The sequence below is a fragment of the Oncorhynchus mykiss genome, chromosome 29, assembly GCF_057628025.1.
Source record: "Oncorhynchus mykiss isolate SJ-2025 chromosome 29, ASM5762802v1, whole genome shotgun sequence".
Lineage (NCBI taxonomy): Eukaryota > Metazoa > Chordata > Actinopteri > Salmoniformes > Salmonidae > Oncorhynchus > Oncorhynchus mykiss.
This window is the reverse complement of record NC_143050.1, coordinates 37,949,086-37,976,206: the sequence shown is the minus strand read 5'-3', so window position 1 is coordinate 37,976,206 and position 27,121 is coordinate 37,949,086. Positions and strand designations below refer to the sequence as shown.

At 43.3% G+C, this 27,121-nt stretch overlaps 1 protein-coding gene across 1 annotated transcript in view; it reads left to right on the top strand.

Annotated features, from left to right (window-relative positions):
• The window catches only part of fibcd1b (fibrinogen C domain containing 1b), a 250,469-nt gene that overhangs the window by 69,830 nt on the left and 153,518 nt on the right, over positions 1–27,121 (top strand). Inside the window, exons 3-4 of the mRNA XM_021590592.3 lie at positions 15,070–15,549; positions 25,100–25,259. Coding sequence (XP_021446267.1) covers positions 15,070–15,549; positions 25,100–25,259 — 640 coding nt within the window. The remainder of the gene's footprint in view (positions 1–15,069; positions 15,550–25,099; positions 25,260–27,121) is intronic.

Here is a 27,121-nt window from a genome sequence, read left to right as displayed (position 1 = left end):
ATTAGATTTGATTTGTATTGTCATGATATGGCTGTGGCATTTTCTCTCTTTCTGGCTTTCACCCTCTCTGTCTCGGCCTGTCTATGCTTATTATTTTTGTTTCTGCCCGTCTCTCTCTTCCTTCATGTTTTATTCCCTCTTTCCCCCTCTCTCTTTCACCCTCCCCCTCTCTCCCCAGCTCTCTTTCTCTCTCTCTTTCCTTCTCCCCCTCTTTCTCTCCCTCCTCCCTCTCCATCCCCCCCTTTCTCTCTCTCTCTCCCTTGAACCACCTCACCCCATCTACCCTCTCTCTCTGAGGAGAGGATGATGAGAACTGAGGTGCTCATCTACAAGGAGAATTTAGGGCTCCTTCACAACGTCAGCCTCGCCTCGTCAGTGTCTCCATCACCATGGCGATCGCATTCAGGGGATTATCACATATTAAATGTCACATTTGCGCATGGAGCAGAACAGGTGGCAAACCCTGGCTCAATAGAAATACCTCAATTAACCATGGATTTAGCTTGTGTTGCTGTACCACCCCACATGAGTGCATGTGGGGAGGTACAGAATATTAATGTGTATGTGGAGGTCTGTGGGTATGTATGTATGTATGTATGTATGTATGTATGTGTGTGTGTGTTCTCTGCTGTATCTCCTGTGGTTTTCTAGTTACCTAATGAGCGGATGGAGCCCGTCATCTAGCCACCAGCCTATGACCCAGTAATGTCCCTACAGGGAGGTCTTGCCTCCCAGTGTGCCTCCTCTCATCCCAGAATAAGCTGTCTGAAACAGAAGAGAGGGAGAAAGTGAGAGGGAGAAAGTAAGAGAGAGACAGAGAGAGCAGGGCCCATAGAGAGAGAGAGAGTTTGAGTTTTAAAATAAGTTTATTGGGTGTGGGAACCCACAACACGATAAACACTCAAACAAACAAAAACATGGTTGAACATCAATTAACCCTTGTGTGGTTTCATATTTTTGTTATTTACCCAATGTTTGCAAGTCTGATGTACCCTCAAAATTATTGGGTTTTTAAAACAATAAAGCTATGACATTTTCCATAAAAATAATTAATGCTTAATACTTAGATGTTGACTTATATCAATTACAAGCAATATAGACAGCACACATGGTTAATATTTGCCATTTAACTCTGCTAGCTTACATTTATCAGTAAAGGGCTGTTTTTTTATTTAAAAAATTAGATTTTTGTAAATAAAAAATATATTATAATCAAGACATGGGTGGAATAAATCATGTTTATCTTGAACAAATATAAATTAAACAAGGTTTTCATCAATATTGATGTTTATTGCTTTGAACTGAACAAATTGGAAGGACACATTTTACATACAGCATTTTATGGAAATGATAAATGAGCCCCATTGAACACAAATTAAGGCTGGTCTAAACACCACATGAGGGACAGAGTTTGTGTGTGTGTTGAAGAGGTATTTATTGCACTTGCTGCATATGTACTGTGTCTTCCTGTCCTTCTTGGGTCCACACATACCACAGCGCTTCTTCTTGTTGCTACCGGATGCAATCTAGAATGATGAACACACTTAGTTCAGGAATTTTACTAACATCTCATTCACTCACATATACAGTGCCTTGCGAAAGTATTCGGCCCCCTTGAACTTTGCGACCTTTTGCCACATTTCAGGCTTCAAACATAAAGATATAAAACTGTATTTTTTTGTGAAGAATTAACAACAAGTGGGACACAATCATGAAGTGGAATGACATTTATTGGATATTTCAAACTTTTTTAACAAATCAAAAACTGAAAAATTTGGCGTGCAAAATATTAAGCCCCTTTACTTTCAGTGCAGCAAACTCTCTCCAGAAGTTCAGTGAGGATCTCTGAATTATCCAATGTTGACCTAAATGACTAATGATGATAAATACAATCCACCTGTGTGTAATCAAGTCTCCGTATTAATGCACCTGCACTGTGATAGTCTCAGAGGTCCGTTAAAAGCGCAGAGAGCATCATGAAGAACAAGGAACACACCAGGCAGGTCCGAGATACTGTTGTGAAGAAGTTTAAAGCCGGATTTGGATACAAAAAGATTTCCCAAGCTTTAAACATCCCAAGGAGCACTGTGCAAGCGATAATAATGAAATGGAAGGAGTATCAGACCACTGCAAATCTACCAAGACCTGGCGGTCCCTCTAAACTTTCAGCTCATACAAGGAGAAGACTGATCAGAGATGCAGCCAAGAGGCCCATGATCACTCTGGATGAACTGCAGAGATCTACAGCTGATGTGGGAGACTCTGTCCATAGGACAACAATCAGTCGTATATTGCACAAATCTGGCCTTTATGGAAGAGTGGCAAGAAGAAAGCCATTTCTTAAAGACAATGCAAAACGTTATGTTTGGCGTAAAAGCAACACAGCTGATCACACCATCCCCACTGTCAAACATGGTGGTGGCAGCATCATGGTTTGGGCCTGCTTTTCTTCAGCAGGGACAGGGAAGATGGTTAAAATTGATGGGAAGATGGATGGAGCCAAATACAGGACCATTCTGGAAGAAAACCTGATGGAGTCTGCAAAAGACCTGAGACTGGGACGGAGATTTGTCTTCCAACAAGACAATGATCCAAAACATAAAGCAAAATCTACAATGGAATGGTTCAAAAATAAACATATCCAGGTGTTAGAATGGCCAAGTCAAAGTCCAGACCTGAATCAAATCGAGAATCTGTGGAAAGAACTGAAAACTACTGTTCACAAATGCTCTCCATCCAACCTCACTGAGCTCGAGCTGTTTTGCAAGGAGGAATGGGAAAAAAATTCAGTCTCTCGATGTGCAAAACTGATAGAGACATACCCCAAGCGACTTACAGCTGTAATCTCAGCAAAAGGTGGCGCTACAAAGTATTAACTTAAGGGGGCTGAATAATTTTGCACGCCAAATTTCAGTTTTTGATTTGTTAAAAAAGTTTGAAATATCCAATAAATGTCGTTCCACTTCATGATTGTGTCCCACTTGTTGTTGATTCTTCACAAAAAAATACAGTTTTATATCTTTATGTTTGAAGCCTGAAATGTGGCAAAAGGTTGCAAAGTTCAAGGGGGCCGAATACTTCCGCAAGGCACTGTATAATTACATCAGGTCAAGGTAGGATAGTCAGACACACATGCAGAAACATCACTCACACTTATGTCCAATATTGGAGTTGTTGGTTCTGTGGGTCGGGCAGATGCGGCGCCAGTTTTCTCCTGCTCACGATGGCTGCAGAAGCTGGGGTCCTTGGGATATGTTGTCTCCTCTGGATTTGAGGTCTTACCAATGCTCTGCCCAGCTCCTCTAGAAAGAGCTGTCTCCTCTGGAGCTTCCCTCTGTTCCAATCTGGGTTCAACGCCATCCAGATGATCAACACGTTGTACGCTGAGATATCCAAGAATATCACAAGTGACCAGCGTAGGGTTCTTCTTTTGCAGTTGTAGCCAGTCACCAGCTTGTCTAAATTGTCCACCTCTCTTTTTGTAGCATTGTAATCCATTATGATTTCTGTTTTTTGATGTTCCTGGCCACAGATTCTTCCATCCCTATGCAGCGTACTCATGAGTACCATATTTCTGCTTTTCTTTGGCACGTAGGACACTAGGGACGTGTCGGCCGTGAACACAAACAAAATTTATAGGCCTGTTCCGTGTATTCAACAACTGAGGTGGGAACTCTGGCTTGTTTTTTCATACTGTTCCTACCATAGTCAGCTTCCTCTTGAGGAGCTCCTGTCCCAGCTTGTGCGAAGTAAAAAAGTTATCGCATGTGATATTGTGGCCACGGAGTTCAGGTGTCACATCTGGGACAACCTGCGTCCCTTGGTTCTTCTCAGGGGCTCCTCCATCTGGTTTCCCTGTATACACTTACAAGTTCCACACATATGATGAAGCAGCATCACAGGCAACCCAGATCTTGGTTCCATATTTTAGATGGTATGTACTGCCTGAAGGGGCAGCGTTCCCTTAAATGGCATAAGCTGCTCATCAACAGTAACGTTTGGCCCAGGGTTGTAAAACAAGTGAAGGCGGTCCACCCATTTGTCCCACACTGACCTGATTGCAGCTAGCTTGTCTCTCTGCTGCCTAGCTGGTCTGGTGTCTCAGTTCTGGAAGCAGATAATCCTGGAAATAATGTGGAAGTTTTCCAGAGACATTGTTGCAAAGACAAATTATCTGCCAGTTTCTGTCTCCCAAAGGGATTCGGTGGATTCCCCATTGGATCTGAAAACACCATCAAGGATAAGAACCCCAAAATATGCATGTAAATGACTTAGGCCGATCTCAATCTATCCGTCTCCAAAAACATACCTTCCCTCCAAATTAGTGCAGTCCAGAATGATTTTCTGGATGGTGTCTGGGATGATCAGTTCAAAAGAAGACTTTATGTCCTGCACATGAGTAACCGCCATCCGTGTCGGCCCTGGTTGCATCCTTATCACATTGGCAGCTATGCCGTGTGGCTCCTTCCTTGGGCAAGAAGACCATTTAATTTCACGAACTGACAGAGACATGATCCTCATATTCTGAAAATTCTTAATTTTCTAAAGTAGGAGACGCTCCTTCCACACTAACATCTCTCTCTGCAAAAGAAATGTGTAAGGCCCTCTGAGCAGAAATTATTTTTGCGATACTGATTGATTGTGGTAAGGAGACACACATGCAAGGCTATTTATTTGTTGTGTCCCTCCACCAATTTGCACCTGGCTGGGGTAGAGTGCTGTAAAACACTGGATTTTTTTAAACAATGTATCGAAATAATGTTTCCTAATAATGTATTGTAATAACATTGTGCAGGTCCTTGTAGTTTCACACACTACAAAGGGTAAAGAGTGCGAGAAAAGCGGCAGACAGGCAGGGAGACAGACAGGTTCTTGGTGTTGAAACATCATACCCAGGGAGGAGGAAGACAAAGTTGTCATTTTTACTTGTTTTCACCTTCACACACACACTTTTCCACACTTTTGCTACCCTTGGGTTCAGTGAACCCGAACACCACATATGTCATATAAATGTGTAGGGGGGTGCACAGTGTGCACTCAATAAAAATGGGTTATTTTACATGTTCATTACAGAAAATGAGCCAAGGCCAATTAGTCTGGAAGGTTGGAAAAATAGGTTGGAAAAAATAATTTATTGTATCATTTTTCTTTTAATAAACATTGAAAACGGGTCCCACAGACCCGAACACCACACAAGGGTTAAAAACACAACACCAAATCATCCTTCACAGCAACTAAACAAAACAACCTCTGAATTTCCCGTATCCTCATAAACAGCCCTATGTTATTAACCAGTTTGTAATAGGCAAACTCATCCCTCAGTATCGCTGCCAACATCCCCTCCAGCATGCCCACCACGTCCACAGATCCCTGTCCCTGAATACTCTTCTTTCGTGACTTCCAAATTGCTAATTTAGCTGCCCCTGACACAAAGTTAATTAAGAGAACTACACCCCTTCAACTAAACCTGTACTTTGGTCCAAAGTTGGGAAGAGAAAAGCTCTCCCAGAGCTGAGAACAAACTAGTGATAAGGTCAAACATCCTGACCAACCTGGAACACTGTAAAAAAAAGATGAGCCAGAGTTTGACTCAGCACAGAATAGACACCCCTCCCCAACAGTAGGATCCAGGTGTACCAGATGCATATTGGTGGCTATAGCTCCATGTATTATCCTCCATTGGAGGTCAGCTGTCCTCTTATCAATAGGCGGTTTATATGAAGACCACCAACAGCCTTTTGGGGAGGTGCCTGGACCAAACACACCTGCCCACCTCGTCGATTTTACCCCTTCCAGGGAAGAAGCACGGGACACTTTTACACATATTGTGTACATTGTCTTCTTTCCCACCGGCTTTATCTCCCCCAGCTCCGGGGTATCAAAGGAAAGCAGCATCCCCATGTCCTTATCTAATGCCCCCTCAAAAGCACTAACATTCAGCGCAGGGAACACACAATCCAGACCCTCCGTCCACCAATCAGAGATGGAAGTATCAGTCGCATACTGCCGAGTAAGTACTGGCAAGGAATTGCAGACCTCAGCTATGGCCTTCTTCAGTAGGAGAGGTCCAGATCCCCGCTCTTTCTCCCAGCTCCTCCAACGATCTGCTCCTGCTGCGCATCAGATGACCCAGCTTGGTACACCCCACACCTAACAGACATGAACGTAGGCTGGCTGAACCCATAGCACGGGACTGGATGACAGTGTTATAAAACAGAGGCTCTTCAAAAAGCCACATCCCAGCGTGCCGGCCTTATAGGACATGTTGAAAACTCTCCAAGCCTACATAACAGACTCATAGAATGTAGTCAGGCCAGACAAATCCCCCCTCTAGCTTTAAGAGGAAAATGGGCATGTCTAAGCCCAAACAGCCCGCTCTCCTCATCAATGTGTAGGCTGTATCAACCCAACTGGAACCGTCACAGTACAACTGTCTCTGGGCTGCTTGAAGCCAGAAAGCCATGATCCTAGAAGAAATGCCCACCAGGCCTTACCCACCCTTGTGCAGTGGCAGGTATAGGGCTGCAGCTTTAATACAATGTTGTCCAGACCAGAAGAAATTGGCAAGGGTCCTCTGAAGCTCTTGTATCAAGCCCCCTGGTCTCTGTATGTGCCACAGGATAGAGGTGGCTAGGTTATTGGCTACCAGCACCCTTCCCCTATAAGACAGATGGGATAGTACCCATTTTCACTTAGACAATCTAGCACACAACTTCTGCACTACACCCTCACAGTTATTTTCTTGAAAGACATCTGAGCCTAGAAAATCTCCCAAAGTCTTCATCCCATCTCTGCCCCACTGAAGCCCCTCTGGCAACCGTGGAGCGGACCCTATCTGAAGCTGACCTGTCCACAGCGAATCATTCTTTTCCCAATTGACACTGAGGAGGCCCCATCATACAATTTAGAGCATTTGAGAGAACCTTAACATCCTCACCCCCTGTAATAAAAACTGTCACGTCATCCACATACGCAGACAGTGTTATCGTGGAACCCTTCATAAACCCATCGCACAGAGAAACCAGTAAGCCTTGCTCTTAAAAAAAAAAACACTGGTTCAATTGCCAGACAATATAACTGTCCTGAAACTGGGCATCCCTGCCTAATACTGCAATGGACGGGGATGGGGCAGCTCAACCCCCGCCCCCCACCACCTTCACCATACATGAGGCCCCAGCATTCAGTAAGCTCATCCAAGAAAAAAACTGTGGTTCACACAGTCAAAAGCCTTCTGATTCAAAGAAAGCAAACCCACATTCACATCAGACACTTTAAAAGTATCTAAAACATTACTTATTGGAAACAAGTTATCAAAAATAGAGCAGTCAGGTACACAATAAGACCTGTTTGAGAGACACTTAGATATAATTTCATATTCTGCACACAACAATGCAACAGGTCGCCAGTTTAAAAAAAAGCCAAATAACCCTTTTTTGGCAATAATGAAAGCACAGCACGTTGACAGCATACAGGAAGAGAATCCTCATGAAAAGATTCACACACCACTTCATAAACCCCCCCCCCAATAGACCCCCAAAAGTTCTTATAGAAGTCAGATTGTAAACCATCAATGCCAGAAGCTTGGCCTGATGAGAGCTGCATAAACGATGTGGACAGCTCCTGCAGAGTAATGTCAGAGTCCAAAGCAGCTCTCTGCTCAGGGCTCAATTGAGGAAGTCCATGTAACAACTGTTCAGCACACAGAGGATCACAACCCTTCACCTTGTAGAGGGCAGTGTAGAAATCCACGGCATGTTGGCGCATCTCACCGTCATCCGTGGTCACTTTCCCATCAGGGAGACGAAGGCAGACCATCTGTTTGCGGTGCGATGTCGACTGCCCTAGGTTTTTTTTTAAGTGCTAGGAGCATCCATAACCTTAAAGGTAGCAAAACAATACCTAATCAAGGCAACCTTCACTCTTTCATGTAAAAAACCTCAGTTCATGTCTCTTGTCCTGTATGTTCATAACTAGTCCGGGGTCATTCTAAGTGAGCAATTTCAATTGAATAGATTTGATGTCCTGTTCAAAGGCCCTGATAGTCTCTCTAACTTCAGTACTAGACAGGGCAGTATACTGTTGACAAAACACACATATTTTGGCCTTCCCAACCTCCCACCATTGTCTCAAGGACTCAAAATTCCATTTAATAGCCTTCTATTTTTCCCAAAACAACAAAAACGTTCACAAAACATGACATCAAGTAATAACTTAAAATTAAAATACGAATGAGGTGATGACCTTCGTGGACAGGACAAGTGAATATCAACAGTAACACTATGGTGATCAGAAAAAGCCACAGGAGTAATGTCACACCTTCCAACCTTACTACAGTTCAGATACAGACAACCTGTTTAACCTTGCTGCACATTAATTTTTAGCCATTAGTACTGCCTTACTTTTGCATTTCTTACTCTCCACTCATCAGAAAGCTCAAACTCAGTTAATAAACCAGCTTGACAAGTAGCTGACCGCAGGTGAGGTTCTTCCGCAGTGCAATCAAACTGTAAAATCAACTGTACAGTTCCAGTCCCCCCTAAAATCATACACCCCTCTTGGACACACTGTCTTAAGGTTTCCTTTATTTGATAAAATACAGTAATATTTAGCCTCAGTAGGAGCATAAACATTAAAAAATACCTAACATCTGCCTTGACCAATAAAACCTGACAATTGACAATCTCTGTTGTTGATACCACAGTCACCCCTAAACCTGAGGATAAAATTGCCACCCCAGCACTGAAATTAGTACCATGACTGAGTATACGTTGCCACTCCCACCACATAACTCAGTCAAGCTCATTAGCCTCATCACTATGTACAGTGGGGCAAAAAAGTATTTAGTCAGCCACCAATTGTGCAAGTTCTCCCACTTAAAAGATGAGGCCTGTAATTTTCATCTGTACACTTCAACTATGACAGACAAAATGAGAAAAAATAATCCAGAAAATCACATTTTTAATGAATTTATTTGCACATTATGGTGGAAAATAAGTATTTGGTCAATAACAAAAGTTTATCTCAATACTTTGTTATATACCCTTTGTTGGCAATGACAGAGGTCAAACGTTTTCTGTAAGTCTTCACAAGGTTTTCACACACTGTTGCTGGTATTTTGGCCCATTCCTCCATGCAGATCTCCTCTAGAGCAGTGATGTTTTGGGGCTAATGCTGGGCAACACGGAGCTTCAACTCCCTCCAAAGATATTCTATGGGGGTTGAGATCTGGAGACTGGCTAGGCCAGAGATCTGGAGACTGGCTAGGCCAGGCATCTTCAATGCCCTTGCTGATGGAAGGAGGTTTTCACTCAAATGCTCATGATACATGGCCCCATTCATTCTTTCCTTTACACGCATCAGTCGTCCTGGTCCCATTGCAGAAATACAGCCCCAAAGCATGATGTTTCCACCTCCATGCTTTACAGTAGGTATGGTGTTCTTTGGATGCAACTCAGCATTCTTTGCCCTCCAAACATGACGAGTTGAGTTTTTACCAAAAAGTTATATTTTGGTTTCATCTGACCATATGACATTCTCCCAATCTTCTTCTGGATCATCCAAATGCTCTCTAGCAAACTTCAGACGGGCCTGGACATGTACTGGCTTAAGCAGGGGGACACGTCTGGCACTGCAGGATTTGAGTCCCTGGCGACGTAGTGTGTTACTCATGGTAGGGAGATTATCAGTGGTCTTGTATGTCTTCCATTTCCTAATAATTGCTCCCACAGTTGATTTATTCAAACCAAGCTGCTTACCTATTGCAGATTCAGTCTTCCCAGCCTGGTGCAGGTCTACAATTTTGTTTCTGGTGTCCTTTGACAGCTCTTTGGTCTTGGCCTTAGTGGAGTTGAGTGTGACTGTTTGAGGTTGTGGACAGGTGTCTTTTATACTGATAACAAGTTCAAACAGGTGCCATTAATACAGGTAATGAGTGGAGGACAGAGGAGCCTCTTAAAGAAGTTACAGGTCTGTGAGAGCCATAAATCTTGCTTGTTTGTAGGTGACCGAATACTTAGATTTTCCACCATAATTTGCAAATAAATTCATTACAAATCCTACAATGTGATTTCCTTGATTTTTTTTCCTCATTTTGTATGTCATAGTTGAAGTGTACCAATGATGAAAATTACAGGCCTCTCATCTTTTTAAGTGGGAGAACTTGCACAATTGGTGGCTGACTAAATACTTTTTTGCCCCACTCTCCTGTAGAAAAACCAAGTTAAGCCTTTTCTATTTTATTACTTCTTATACCCAAGCCCTATAATTCCTGTCCCTTCCCCCATTCATTTTGAGATAACCTACCCTTCGTACCTCCATATATAAAAGTGGAAGGAAAAACAGAAGAAACCACAGAGAAAACAGACAAAATGAAAAAAAAAATGCTATGAGGCATGATAATCATAATTGATTTGATTTTCTCTTAACCTTGCCACGTTTACCACTACCAGAAACACTTCTTCACACTCAACTAGTCTAACCCCACCATCTTCTGTAACTCTCTCTAATATATAGATATCTCATCTATCTGTCCCCACCTACTTTCCTTCCTCACCCAGCAGCATCCTCTACTCCTGGACTCTGTTATTGTCAGGAATCAAACTATTTGTTTGTGTTATGTACCTCTTGGCTTTGTTCCTCTCCAATGAGTTTGGATGCAAATGCTTTCTCTGTGTACTCTGTGTGGATGTGTGTGTGCAGATGAAACACAAGTGAGGATTACTATATAGAAGTTTGCACATCCCTAAATCCAACACAGACTAAAAATGTTGAGTGAACAAACACACACACACACACCTAAATGACTAATGATGATAAATACAATCCACCTGTGTGTAATCAAGTCTCCGTATGAATGCACCTGCACTGTGATAGTCTCAGAGGTCCGTTAAAAGCGCAGAGAGCATCATGAAGAACAAGGAACACACCAGGCAGGTCCGAGATACTGTTGTGAAGAAGTTTAAAGCCGGATTTGGATACAAAAAGATTTCCCAAGCTTTAAACATCCCAAGGAGCACTGTGCAAGCGATAATATTGAAATGGAAGGAGTATCAGACCACTGCAAATCTACCAAGACCTGGCCGTCCCTCTAAACTTTCAGCTCATACAAGGAGAAGACTGATCAGAGATGCAGCCAAGAGACCCATGATCACTCTGGATGAACTGCAGAGATCTACAGCTGAGGTGGGAGACTCTGTCCATAGGACAACAATCAGTCGTATATTGCACAAATCTGGCCTTTATGGAAGAGTGGCAAGAAGAAAGCCATTTCTTAAAGATATCCATAAAAAGTGTTGTTTAAAGTTTGCCACAAGCCACCTGGGAGACACACCAAACATGTGGAAGAAGGTGCTCTGGTCAGATGAAACCAAAATTGAACTTTTTGGCAACAATGCAAAACGTTATGTTTGGCGTAAAAGCAACACCCTGAACACACCATCCCCACTGTCAAACATGGTGGTGGCAGCATCATGGTTTGGGCATGCTTTTCTTCAGCAGGGACAGGGAAGATGGTTAAAATTGATGGGAAGATGGATGGAGCCAAATACAGGACCATTCTGGAAGAAAACCTGATGGAGTCTGCAAAAGACCTGAGACTGGGACGGAGATTTGTCTTCCAACAAGACAATGATCCAAAACATAAAGCAAAATCTACAATGGAATGGTTCAAAAATAAACATATCCAGGTGTTAGAATGGCCAAGTCAAAGTCCAGACCTGAATCCAATCGAGAATCTGTGGAAAGAACTGAAAACTGCTGTTCACAAATGCTCTCCATCCAACCTCACTGAGCTCGAGCTGTTTTGCAAGAAGGAATGGGAAAACATTTCAGTCTCTCGATGTGCAAAACTGATTGAAACATACCCCAAGCGACTTACAGCTGTAATCTCAGCAAAAGTTGGCGCTACAAAGTATTAACTTAAGGGGGCTGAATAATTTTGCACGCCCAATTTTTCAGTTTTTGATTTGTTAAAAAAGTTTGAAATATCCAATAAATGTCGTCCCACTTCATGATTGTGTCCCACTTGTTGTTGATTCTTCACAAAAAAATACAGTTTTATATCTTTATGTTTGAAGCCTGAAATGTGGCAAAAGGTCGCAAAGTTCAAGGGGGCCGAATACTTTCGCAAGGCACTGTATATTTGTGGGGGAAGGGGGGCACCCCCTCTGATAGCTTGCTCATTATTATGATCATTAAAAGAAATGGGGTTTTGTGTCGTTGAAAGCTGCAAAAATGATTTCAATCTATTTATAGACGTTAATGAATCATCGATACTCGATCGGTAATGTGGGAGTTGGACATCAATGAATTTGCAAAAGCAAATGTAATTGATTAAGCAATGTTAATGATTAATCATACCTGTATAGGCTATCTGGGAATTAAACTTTAATTAACCTGAAGGCGTCGCTGTACCTAGGTTCAGATTGACAAGATTAAAATGCCTCATTGGTTGGACTAAATTCATTTGGTCCTTATCTGAGTGATCAATCTGGTTAAAAGGTTTGTTTGGCAATTTAACTTCCTTGTTAAATTGAATAAGACAATGATATCCAATCATTTAGGGTTGGTTCGATATTATTAAAGTGTAACCAGTTGTTACAAATGTGAGAAGACGTTGGCCCTCACAAGGGATTCCAGCAAAGGTGGGACTTCCCATCGCTCAAGGCGCGGGAATTCGCTTTAAACAAAAATGGCTGCTCTCCCTTTGTTAGCTTAACATGTAATGCAAAGCTAGCCATTCTTGTAGAATAATATTTAAGCACAAAACGGTCATTGGCGATTATTCACCACAAAGGGTAATTTAACCCTGAAAGCTGAACTCACTAAGGGTTCCAGCAAAGGCCGTCGCGCAAGGCAGGGATTTCCGCTGGAGATAAAGGAACATTCCTGTTTGGATTTGGAGAGGGATGTTCTCTCTCCTTAATTTACAAGAGAAGTGAGGTGTCAACGCCCCTACCAGCTCACCCCTCTGTGGGTGAGAGAGGTCTGGTTACTGTCTTCCATTGCCAAGCTGATCTGACCCATTCGGATCCTCACAGGACAGTCATAACATTCTTATTGGTGTCCTTTAGTAGTGGTTTCTTTGCAGCAATTAGACCATGAAGGCCTGATTCACGCAGTCTCCTCTGAACAGTTGATGTTGACATGTGTCTGAAGCGTTTACTTGGGCTGCAATCTGAGGTGCAGTTAACTCTAATGATCTTGTCCTCTTGCAGCAAAGGTAACTCTGGGTCTTCCTTTCCTGTGGCGGTCCTCATGAGAGTCAGTTTCATCATAGTGCATGATGGTTTTTGCAACTGCACTTGAAGAAACTTTCACATTTCTTAAGTGCTCCATATTGACTGACCTTCATGTCTTAAAGTAATGATGGGCTGTCATTTCTCTTTGCTTATGTGAGCTGTTCTTGCCATAAAATGGACTTGGTCTTTACCAAATAGGGCTATCTTCTGTATACCACCCCTACTTTGTCGCTGAACTTTTAACAAGACACATGTGTTAAATGAAATGCAGAGATATAAATATAAATATATATAGATATAAAGATATAAAACTGTATTTTTTTGTGAAGAATCAACAACAAGTGGGACACAATCATGAAGTGGAACGACATTTATTGGATATTTCAAACTTTTTTAACAAATCAAAAACTGAAAAATTGGGCGTGCAAAATTATTCAGCCCCCTTAAGTTAATACTTTGTAGCGCCACCTTTTGCTGCGATTACAGCTGTAAGTCGCTTGGGGTATGTCTCTATCAGTTTTGCACATCGAGAGACTCCTTCTTGTCTTCGTGAGCAATGGAACGCAAGTGACTACCACGAGGAATAAACATGATCAGAAAATGGCTGACTGCCAGACACCTGACTGATTCTGCTATCATTCACTCCCACAACATCATAGAAGTCTCATTATAATTTATATTGATGGTTGACATCTATTGGAACCCCTAGGCAGTGCAACATCATTCATATCTCAAGGGGATTTCTTTGGGGACTCTGGTGAATACATTCGAGCTCAGATTTCTGACTTCCTGTTTTGATTTCAACTCATGATTTTGCCTGCCAATATGAGTTCTGTTATACTCACAGACATAATTCAAACAGTTTTAGAAACTTTATAGAGTGTTTTATATCCAATACTAATAATAACATGCATATATTAGAAACTGAGACTGAGGAGCAGGCCGTTTACTTTAGGCACCTTATTCATCCAAGCTACTCAATACTGCCCCCCTGCCATAAAAAGTTAATGTGAAGGTGGATATAGGGAGATATGAGTCATTAATTGTGAAATGGTAGAGTAGGACACACTGCTCTCTCCTCTATCTCCTCTATAAACAGATGATAATGGCAATGTATCCCTGAGTGACAATATGGCTCCCGATTGTGAAAGCTTTTTTTAGTTTTGGTTAATGACACCATGGCAGTGTCAGAATTTTCTCCCTTTCTCTATATTTCTTGCACATTCTTGCTTTCTCTCTCTTCTCCAACACTTTATCTCTCTATCTTCATCTGTATCTCCTACTCACTTATTTCTGTGTCTCACACTTTCCCTTTCACTGCCTCTCTCACACTTTCTCTCTCTCCGATGCTCTCTCTCCCCTTCTCTCTCCTCTCTCTGAAGTGGGAGTGAGAATTGAACCTGGCTCCCTGCTGTGTTTTATCCCCAGAGGTGTTTTAAACTGGGACTCTTTTCAACATTCTCTTCAATAAGCTACTTATCTCTTTTCTTCTCTTCAAAAACTACACATGTTGCAGAAAACATGTCTTATATCGAGCTTCTTCCAACTTTCAGACTTCCGATGTGTGCGTTTTGTTGCAGATTAGGTTTTGATACAGGAGTAGTTTATGGTGGTTAATGAGATATAGGAGAGAGAAATTGCTCCGAACAAAAACGATTTGATCAAGGACGAGTTGTGAAATGTGACACCTTTAAAATATTAAAAACCTGTAAACACTGCTAATATTCAATTAGAGGTCACCAAATGACGAAGCTACAGAAATATCCAGAAAGATTCTGAAAATAATCTTGCTCTAACATTCCACTTTTCTTTTTGTCCCTGCCTTCCATAGAGGATGAGCTGCAGCTACCTTCTGTGCACCATCCTCCTGTTCGTAGCCGTCCTACTCGCCGTCACGGTAACCGGCACCATCCTCTTCATGAACCACAACCAGGCCCCGCCCATGTCCGACGGCCCTCCCCACATCTCCACCAATCAGGACGAGGCCAACGCCCTGGTCACCGTGGAAAGGGGCGATGGCTCGCGCATCAACATATTTATTGACCCCAACTGTCCTGACTACAATGGGAACTTCCTGCGCCTGGAGGGGGTGCAGACATCGCTGCTCCACTCGCTGACTGACCACGACGCTGACCTGAAGTCCGTCAAAGGTCAGGACCGGGCACTGCTGGTCAATCTAGCTGAAGAGGTGGCCAAACTGTCGGCCCACGCTGGTCAGCTGAAAATGGACTACGAGTCTCTGAGGCGAGGCCAGGGGAGTTTGGGACAGGACCTGAACACACTGCAGACAGAGCAAGGACGTCTCATACAGGTGAGGTACTACACGCTACAGACATGTTGCCTAACATACTGAAACACACTCGACACTAGTCTGAGACAAGAGTCTCAGAGACGAGGACAGGGGAGTTTGGGTCAGGACCTGAACATTGAAGACAGAGCAACACTGTAAAATGAATATAGTTGATTCAACTAATTATCATTTAGTCACTGGTTCCACAGCCTTTTTTAATTTACAAAACTTTTCAGTCAAAGTATAACCTGAACTAAACATTTTTTTACTTGAGTAAATGTAGGTTAGGGACACCCACATGTTCAATTACTGCTTTTAACATACAATATGTTGTGTATGTTCATTTATACAGTAAATGTCCCTACCTGGGATTTGAATTCATAACCTTGTGGTTTATTACATTCCTATCTTTATTCCGCTCCACCGTGTCTGTGTCGATGACAGATTCCACCTGTATTCCTTTACTTCAAAGTAAATCAAAGCTCTGCTAAAAGCAGACTAAAAGTACACTCAAACAGTACTGTAGTCAACGGACACTAATAAACAGCCCAAAACACACTCTGTGACACACTTGACTTGGCACACGTATGCGCACCCTGACAAAACTACTCTGGGGCAGGACCTGAACACAGAAGGGTGGACTCATACAGTTAAGATACGACACAATACAGTGCAGACAGGGTTTACAGTACTGGATATTTGTCTCTGTCTGAGGCTGCTCGACTGACAGGCTGTATGAAAGGGCTCAGGAAGTGGGTTAGACAGAGTGAGTGTTGACTGACAGTCTCTCCCCTCTACCTAACACATGTTTGGTCATTTGGGATGTGACCTGAGAGTGTGAGAAAATGTGTACTTGTCGAGCTGAAGAAACCTATTACCAAGCACTGGGAAAAGATAACTGACAAATGTTCCATATTTTCCATGGATTTGTTCAACTGAGCCTTCATTAAACTACACACAGAATCTACATGTTTTCACAACGCTTTCCCTCCTGCTCTTCTCCCGTTCTCTCGCTTCTCCCCTTCTCGTCTTATTCTCTCACAAAGCCATGATGACGCAAACTGAGTTCTACGTTCGCTACATACTTCAGTCTGAGACTGCCATGGCTGAAGTCGTTTGTGGCTGAAGTCAAAATGAGGGTTGTTGTGCAAAACAAAGTCATCAACGGTTAGATCATCTTTAACCAATCAGAGTATCAAAGCCTACGGCACATTTTAAAAACGCTGCTTTACCTCCGGGGCAAGGAGTTTGGGTAGCCAGGCAAACGATTCCATTGCAACGCTCCCTTTCATTCTGTTCGCTACTCCTTTTCTGCTCATTCTCTCGTTAACACACAAAACAAGAGAGAATGAAAAAGAAAGTGAGGAAGAGAGGGGGAACAGAGAGGATTGTTCCTCCTGAGCAGCCGCTGCAGGAGCCAGTATACTGTGCTATTTAGGAAGTGAAACCAAGACATGTATTAGTGAGAAGCTTCCCGGACCTTTTGGCGTTCTGTTCCTCTGGCTGTTCAAAAAGAGCTGGAAAAGGGCCTTCTCTTTATCAAATACCACGTTCAAACCAGACCAGGAACACCGAACACAGGCAGTGGATGGAGAGGGGGCGGGGGTTGGTGGGGATGGGGGGGCGGGGGTTGATCAAAGCTGTGGTTAAAAAAAAAACACGCAGGAGAGGGCTTTGCGTTGTGGAAGTATCGCTCCCAGTAAGCCATTTTATTTTAGGAGGAAGAGGGGCTTTGAGGGGAGGTAGCTTAGCAGTTAAGAGCATTGGGAAAATAATTGAAATATTGCTGGGGTGAATCTCTGAGTCAACTCGGGGAAAAATCTGTCGATGTGCCATTGAGCAAGGGACTTAACCCTAATTGTGCATGTATGTCGCTCTGAGTAAGAGCGTCTGTTCTAATAGAGCGTCTGGTCCTGGTCAGTCCCTGGATGGGAGACCAGATGCTGCTGGAAGTGGCGTTGGAGGGCCAGTAGGAGGCACTCTTTCCTCTGGTCTAAAGAATATCCCAATGCCCCAGGGCAGTGATTGGGGACACTGCTCTGTGTAGGGTGCCGTCTTTCGGATGGGACGTTAAACGGGGGTCCTGCCTCTCTGAGGTCATTAAAGATCCCATGGCACTTATCGTAAGAGTAGGGGTGTTAACCCCGGTGTCCTGGCTAAATTCCCAATCTTGCCCTCAAACCATCACGGTCACCTAATAATCCGCAGTTTACAATTGGCTCATTCATCCCCTCCTCTCTCCTGTAACTATTCCCCAGGTCGTTGCTGTAAATGAGAACGTGTTCTCAGTCAACTTACCTGAAAAAACGGATAAATAAAAATGTCAATAAATAATAAAATGTGAACGTATTATATCTGTAAGCTAACAGAGCTGGGAGACTCCATCTTGTCATTTCCAGGGCCATCTTCTCATTTACACTAGCTAACCAAGGAATGGAAAAGACCTACAGGAAGCGAAATGCAGATTCTTCCAGTGCTGCAAGACAATATGTTTCTATTAAAGTCCCCTATTTACAGTGCCTTCGGAAAGTATTTATACCCCTTGACTCAGTGATTCCCAAACTCTGTCCTCGGGACCCCAAGGGGTGCAAGTTTTGGCTTTTACCCTTAACACTAAACAGCTTATTCAAATGATCAAAGCTTGATGATTTGTTGATCATTTGAATCAGCGGTGTAGTTCTAAAGTAAAAACCAAAATGTGCACCCCTTGGGGTCCTGAGGGCCGAGTTTCGGAAACCCTGACTTGACGTATTTCACATGTTCTTGTGTTGCAGCTTGAATTCAAAAGGGATTACATTTATATTTTTGTCTCACGCATCTACACCGTAATGTGGAAACCTAGTTTTTTAAATTTTACCAAATTTATTGAAAGGAAACCAATAAATATCTCACTTACATAAGTATTCCCACCCCGAGTCAACACTTTGTAGATGCACCTTTGGCGGCGATTACAGCGTTGTCTCGGGTTTTTGGATGTTTTTAGTCCGAGCCCTGATCATGAGGAGGCCCGAGAGATGGTCGCCTCGCTTCAGGTCCTTAGGAAACTATTCAATAATGTGTTTTTTATGTGTTATTTCTTACATTGTTAGCCAAGAAAATCTCAAGTGTTATTACATACAGCCGGGAAGAACTATTGGATATAAAAGCAACGGCAACATACCAACATTACGAGCAGGAAAATTACTTTCCCAATGCGGACCCTTTGTTCGGACCTCCACGCTGGACATGGGATCTTATCCCAGAGCCGACCCAAAACACTCTGGCCGCCGCAGGAGAGGCAGACGGAGTGGCGTACTGGTCAGACTTAGAAGGCAAGCACACCATTCAGCATACCATTCAGCATATTACGCTCTAGACAAAAAGAAAACTGACCCCCGTCGCAGACATCGAGTTCTTGCTCCTAGACAAATAAAACAACTTCTTTGCTTGCTTTGAGGACAATACAGTGCCACTGGCATGGCCCTCTACCAAAGCCTGTGGGCTCTCCTTCTCCGTTGCTAACGTGAGTAAAACATTTAAACGTGTTAACACTCGCAAGGCTGCGCGTCCTCAGAGCATGCGCAGACTAGCTGGCTGGTGTGTTTACGGACATATTCAATCAATCCCTATCCAGTCTGTTGTGCCTACATGCTTCAAGATGGCCACCATTGTTCCTGTTCCCAAGAAAGCTAAGGTAACTGAACTAAATGACTATCGCCCCATAGCACTCACTTCGGTCATCATGAAGTGCTTTGAGAGACTTGTCAAGGATGATATCACCTCCTGATACCCTAGACCCTCTCCAATTTACTTACCACCCCAATAGGTCCACAGACGACACATTCGCCATCACACTGCACACTGTCCTATCCCATCTGGACAAGAGGGATACCTATAAGAATGCTGTTCATAGATTACCGCTCAGAATTTAACACCATAGTACCCTCCGAACTTGTCATTAAGCTTGAGTCCCTGGGTCTCGACCCCGCCCTGTGCAGCTGGGTCCATGGACTTTCTGACCGGCAGCCCCCAGGTGGTGAGGGTAGGAAACAACATCTCCACCCTGCTGATCCTCAACACTGGGGCCCCACAAGGTTGCGTTCTCAGCCCTCTCCTGTACTCCCTGTTCACCCATGACTGCGTGGCCATGCAGGCCTCCATCTCAATCATCAAGTTTGCAGATGACACCAGAGTGGTAGGCTTGATTACGAACAACGATGAGATGGCCTACAGGGAGGAGGTGAGGGCCCTTGGAGTGTGGTGTCAGGAAAATAACCTCTCACTCAACGTCAACAAAATGAAGGAGATGATCGTGGACTTCAGAAAACAGCAGAGGGAGCATTTCCCCCATCCACATCAACGGGACAGTAGTGGAGAAGTTGTAAAGTTTTAAGTTCCTCGGCGTACACATGATGGACAAACTGAAATTGTCTCCATCCACTGCCTGTTCACCCCCGCTATCATCCAGAAGGCGAGGTCAGTACAAAGCTGGGACTGAGAGACTGAAAAGCAGCTTCTATCTCAAGGCCATCAGACTGTTAAACAGCCATCACTAACATAGAGTGGCTGCAAACAGACTCAAATCACTGGCCACCTTAATCATTTGAATAAATGGATTTGATAAAGCTATCACCAGTAACACTTTAAATAAAGCCACTTTATTAATAATGTCTACATATCCCACATTACTCATCTCCTATGCATATACTGTATTCAATACTATCTACTGCATCTTGCCTATGCCGCATGGCCATCGCTCATTCATATATTTATATCCATCCCTTTACATTTGTGTGTAAGGTAGTCGTTGTGAAAGTTTTAGTTTACTTGTTAGATATTACTGCACTGTTGGAACTAGAAGCACAAGCATTTCACATTAACATCTGCTAACCGTGTGTATGTGACCAGTACAATTTGATTTGATTGTGTCTGTCTGTACAGCTTTGAACATCTGGATTTGAGGATTTTCTCCCATTCTTCCTTACACATTTTCTCAAGCTTTGTTAAGTTAGATGGGGTGTAGGAGTGAACAGCAATCTTCAAGTCTTTCCACAGATTGTCAATGAGATTCAAGTCTGGGCTTTGGCTGGGCCAATCAAGGACTTTCACATTATTGTTCTGAAGCCATTACAGAGTTGCTTTGGCTGTATGCTTGGGGTCATTGTCCTGTTGGAACGAAAATATTCACCCCAGTCTAAGGTCGTTTGCACTCTGAAGCAGGTTCTCATCAAGGATATTCCTGTATTTGGCTCCATACATCGTTTCCTCTATCTTTACACTTCTCCCAGTCCCTGCCACTGAAAAGCATCCCCATAGCATGATGCTGCCACCACCTCATCAGACCACATAATCTTTTGCCTTATGATCTCAGAGTCTTTCACGTGCCTTTTTTGCAAAACTCCAGGAATGCTGTCATGTGCTTCCATCTGGCCACTCTCACATGAAGCCCAGATTTCAAAATTGCTGTAGAGACTGTTGCCCTTCTGGCAGGTTCGCCCATCTCAGCCAAGGAACTCTGTAGTTCTGTCAGTGTAGTCATTGGGTTGATGGTCACCTCCCTTACCAATGTCCTTCTTGCCCGGCTGCTCAGTTTGGTCGGGCGGACAGATCTAGACAGTCTGGGTTTTTCCATATCTTTTGAATTTCCCAATGATGGAAACCAGTGTGCTCTTGGACTTCATGGTGTAGTTTCTGCTCTGACATATATTGTCAAGTGTGGGACCTTTATAGACAGGTGTGTTTCTTTCTAAATCATGTCCAAACAATTGAACTGGCCACAGGTGGACTCCAATCAAGTTGTAGCGACGTCTCAAGGATGATGTATGTACCTGAACTCAATTTGGAGTGTCATAGCAAAGGGGTATGTAATCAAGATATGTCTGTATTTCATTTTAAATACATTTGCTAAAAATGTGAAAAACATGTTTTCACTTTGTCATTATGGTGTATTGTGTGTAGATGGGTGAAAGAAAAAATATATATACTGAATCGATTCTGAATTCAGGCTGTAACAAAATGTTTCATAAGTCAAGTGGTATGAATACTTTCTGAAAGCACTATAGGTGACTTTGAGAGGTTCTGGACCGGTTGCATCCATTCTTTTTTGTGTACAGAGCACTCTGTGAACAGTGCAACATCAATTGCTGTGCACTCCTTGAAAGGTCTAGTTGTCCTGCTTCACATACCTCTCTCTGCTCTGAGCTGAGATACAGTATGTGGAATCAGACACCTAATTTGAATATTTTTGGGCTGATCCTGTACAAAGGATTGATTTCCGCTGGCTGTGAACCTTGCAGCTCTGCTTGCTGTATATGAAACGGGAGAACCCAGCGATTGCAGCAAAAAGCAGTTCTCAGATGGATTTAGAGCTCTCAATATCAAAGAATAAAAAATAATTTAATAGAATTGAAACAAGAACTTTTTCTTGGTCATTTTGTGCTTATTGCTGGAGTTGTAACGAGTCAGAAGGCATTTGAATGGCGTCTCTGCGTCGCTCAGAGGACGCTGGGCAGAACATTCTCTGTCATCAGTTAAATGAAATGGTGCCAATTTTGTACTGTCAGTAAGTATGATTGCTGCTATATTTAGAAAGCATTTCAATAATTCCAATCCCTATTCCCCCACTTTTGTTGAATAGGAAAAAATAATATATGATTTGTCATGTTTTCATATTTCTATTATATTTTAGCACAAATTACTTGCTGTTTGTGGTCCCAATGCAAACATATTTCTGCAGATTCTCACAGTATAACGTGTGTTGAAGATCGACAAATGCTGTTTCTGTCTGGCTACAGACCTAGTCTACAGAATGCACCGGGTTTCCCATTTCCTTGTCTAAATACTAAAAACATGAAGGCCAAATGGAATCTGCAGTGGACAAAATCCTCTTCTTAAGTCCCTCTAAGTCATTTTAAATGGTGTTTGTTTAAAAAAATTATATCCCTGCAGTTTGAGCTTGGTACAAGTCATATCAGCTCCAGTCAAACAGCCCCAGCTTTAGCCATGCAGAACTCAGGGGGGGGAGTGGGATAGAGAAAGAAAGAGTGAGAGAGCGTTGATTGAGAGAGAAACCATAGACAGCGTAGAGGGATAGAAAGAGAGAGATAGAGAGGGAAAAAGAGAGAAAGCATATAGAGAAAGAGCTAGACTGAAAAGAGCGAGACCAAGATGGTAGCAACGAGCGTCTAGCGGGGGCTAAGTGAAGGTGGCGGCGACAGAGACGTCCTGGTAGCAGAGCAGAGCCACAACCCTGTGTGATTGATTTCCTCCCTCAGATGAGGCGAACGCAGGCCACTCGCTGCTCTGTACTTTATGTGCGTGCAGACGCTGTTCCCCCACCTGACACTTCAGTATGACTGTCTGATCTATGACTATCTGATCCCTGGCCCGTGTCCAGGGACAAGATTTATGGTGCCACGGTTAGTAATGGCCCTGACTGCATGCAACACGGGGAGCCCCAGGAGAATGGTTCCAACCCACGACACAGTAAGGAACTGTCCCAGAATGACCCAGAGGTGTGGGAAGGAGGAAGGATCTGATTGGACAGGTATATAGACCATCTCAAAGTCAGGGTGTGTGTGTGTCACTTTGATGGACATACTCATTTCTTTGGATGTAGATATAGTTATTCCTCAAGAAATCACTAATGTCATGCCCTCGAGCTAGTATTACCTTTCAAACACACTAACATCTGATCTCATAACATCCTTGCATAAGACAAACAGTAACTCTTTTTGCACACACACACAGACAGACGCACGCACACGCATGACGCATACACACATCGGGCACTCCTGAAATCGCATTACACGGCCACAGGGTCTCTACACACCCACTAAGGATATGACCCATTTTACGCTGAGGAGAGAGGGAGCACAGGGAATTTGTATACCTGGTGTGCTTCTGTATACCTGGTGTGTGTGTGTGTGTGTGTGTGTGTGTGTGTGTGTGCGTGCGTGCGTGCGTGCGTGCGTGCGTCTAGGAGTGCATCTTTGCGAGTGAATGATAGGATGAGTCACCAAATTCCCCTGATTTCATTGAGTTCCTTGTGTGAGAGAGATGGAGGGGGAGATATAGGGGATCTAGTGGAAGAGAGAGGGGGGGTAAAGAGAGAGCTGTCAGCAGCTTATCACTAAACCCAGACTAACACACAATTAGCATCACAATACAATTAGTTCTCATTACAGCCTTCTAAAGCAGCTCCACAATGGCCTGGGGTGACTCCCCTTACTACACTAGATGTATCAAGTGTTTAAGTAAGTGTGTGTGTGTGTGTGTGTGTGTGTGTGTGTGTGTGTGTGTGTGTGTGTGTGTGTGTGTGTGTGTGTGTGTGTGTGTGTGTGTGTGTGTGTGTGTGTGTGTGTGTGTGTGTGTGTGTGTGTGTGTGCGCGTGTGTGTGTGTTGTGGTTATTGAGGCCAGTGGAGGGCCTGTGGGTTTCTCTACTGTAATGCTGTTAACACACCAGACAATAGCTGACTCCATGGACACTGCCTCAGACTCACAGGAGTCTAAGCCACTTATCTGTGGCTTTTTGCAGGGGCAGGGGAGTGTTTATGTGTTCGTGTGCGTGTGTGTGTGTGTGTGTGTTTGTGTGCGCGCGTGTGTGTCCAACACCAGGCTGGGTAGCCGCTGGACAAGTAGGTGTACAGCGGTAGAGAGCAGAAAGTAAAGAGCTAGAAGGTAGAAACATAAACAGTTAGAGAGGTTTGTTGCTCTATTCTCTACTGGCAACCCCATTTATCAATCCAGTGGGCTCTGGCTCTTTTCTCTAAACCAATTAGGGGGCAACATGCTGGGGATATTGGCTTAGATCAGAGGTACAAAGCTTTGGTCCATTGTGTAGGCAATATACAACCAATCAGTAAATCAAGTGATGGGCAGGGAGAAATAAAAACAGCAGGACTTGAGGGCCTGTTATGTTTAAATACAGTCTTTTTGTGGCCTATGGAGCCTGATTCACAATATATGGCAAATTTGGCCTGGACACACCGAGCCAAGTTGGGTTGTACTGGGCTTTTTTGTTGTTGTTGTTATTAAACTAGGCAAGTCAGTTAAGAACAAATTCTTATTTGCAATAACGGCGTACCGGGGAACAGTTGGTTAACTGCCTTGTTCAGGGGCAGAACGACAGATATTGACCATGTCAGCTTAGGGATTTGATCCAGCAACCGTTCGGTTACTGGCTCAACACTCTAACCACTAGGCTTGCCTGGTTACACATCCACCACATTGTCTGGAACAGTGCTGGAAAGAACAAAGTGAAAAGGAAACATGCGGGCCTGCACAGTACGGATCAGGTCGGCCCTACGGTGTGAATCAGGCATTGGAGTTCTGCTCAGGGTGGAGTAATATTTCTGGACTACAGTGGTGGATATTTCTACACATGCATACATAGTTAGTCATTAAAAATGGTCAACTAATAGTTCATATCTTCAGAACATAGACTACATGTTAGAATAGGTACAAATCCTACCTCTCCTTCCTGTATGTCTCATTCTATCTCTCTCTACCCCTCATTCAGGACTGTACCTATCCCAACACAAATGATAATACAAATGATGGTTATCTAATGGTTAATACTGTGTATTGCAGCTGCTGTCCGACTGCCAGATCAACATGGTGAAGGTGGTGAACTCTGTGAGCGATGCTCTCAACTCCATGCAGAAGGAGACGGGTGGACTGAAGGCTCGTGTCAAGGCTGACCTACAGCGGGCACCGGTCAGAGGCGCTCGCCTCAAAGGCTGTGCCAACGGTAAATCTCAAAACTGTCTGTCTGTCTGTCTGTCTGTGTGTGTGTGTGTGTGTGTGTGTGTGTGTGTGTGTGTGTGTGTGTGTGTGTCAGTGGAGGCTTCTGAGGTGAGGACAGCTCATAATAATGGCTGGAACGGTGTGAATGGAATGGCATCAAACCATGTGTTTGATGTATTTGAAACCATTCCACTGATTCCGCTTCAGCCATTGACACGAGCCCGTCCTCCTTTATTAAGGTGCCACCAACCTCCTATGGTGTCTGTCTGTCTGTCTGTCTGTCTGTCTGTCTGTCTGTCTGTCTGTCTGTCTGTCTGTCTGTCTGTCTGTGGCTGGCTGTCCTGCATGCATGCATGCATATATATCTATGTTTCTGTGTCTCTGTCTTCATATGTGTCTGTCTGTCCTGTATATGAACAATATATCTCTCTAGCTGTGTATTATTCAATAGTCTGCCAATCGTGAAGATTAATATTACCTTAAGGCCTTTGGTGCTCGTGTTGAATGTAGGAGTGTTGAATATACAGCATGTACATGAATGAGTAGTGACTGGTGTGTTTATTGAGTTGTGTTGCTCGGAGTGAGAGCCTGAGAAAGCCTGAGGCGTGGTCGCTGAAGAAAGCTTGAGTCAAACCTAAAAGACCTGAGGAGAGTCTCCCTCTAGCCACCAACCATGGAATACACTGCGGCTGACACTTACATACCACACACACACACACATACACTAACACTAACACACTCGAGAGCATGCGCGAACGCCACAGGCCCCAGGTTCCCATTAATATTTCACACACATAGGGACTGCATGAAAATCCTTGATGTAATTTCACACTCCCGGATTCCTGCATATGTGGAACTTTACAATATCCATTTCAATGACTGCCCTGCTAGCTACCACCCTGTCCAACACGCTATACACTGTAAAAAAATATATTATTTGGATCAACCTAATAAAAACTGGATCAACTGGTTACAAGTAAATGGGTTAGGTTTTCTCAATTGAAAAAACAACATTTGTTAAAACCAAATACACGATTCAATGCCAACTGTTCAATACCACTATTTCAATTTGCAACCTATTTCTTTCAACATTCATCTTACTTTCCCTTTTTGTTAATCCTACCAAATAATAAGTCGATTTTTCGCTTTGGTACTGCCTCTCCAAATTTCATAAATTGGTTTTCAAGCAATTAAACCAATGTCCTCTTAAACAAGCTATGAAGTATGTTCCCATAAGATAAATGAATCACTCCAAACACATTTACGTAAGACTTTCACATCGACTTGCTACAACATTGTTACCAAATAATGAAGGCCTCATCCACACAAGCACTTCCAGCATTGCTCCCACCACAATCACTTACAATTTAGTGTGGAACATGCACATAACCTATTTCAAAAATAAAATGGAATAGGTTTCCTGGAATGACATTCACTCTCATGAGTAGTTAAGAAAAACAACCCTGAAAAGCCACGCCCCCAATAGGCCATGCCTCCAGCTCTGCCGCCGCTACGTTGCACCCACCACTGTTCAATGCGAATGTGCACGTGTTGAAAGCAATTGCGAAGCGTTCATTCAATAAAAACAATCACATTGATCTGTCAAATTCGTTATTTGATTTCAGACAAATTGAATAGAACCAACGCGTAATTCTGGATAATTCCAATCACAAGAAGCACTTCGCAGCTGTGCCGTCCTTCTTTATACAGTGTACATGGGTGGAGGAGCACAGCCTACTCGTAGCACAGAGCATCACCCTGGCTGCATGTCTATGAAACTGCAAATTATACAGTACACTAGCATTGTGTTATTTGTTTTTTACATGCCTAAAATAAATATAAGTTGTCTGTAAGAAAAGCAACTTT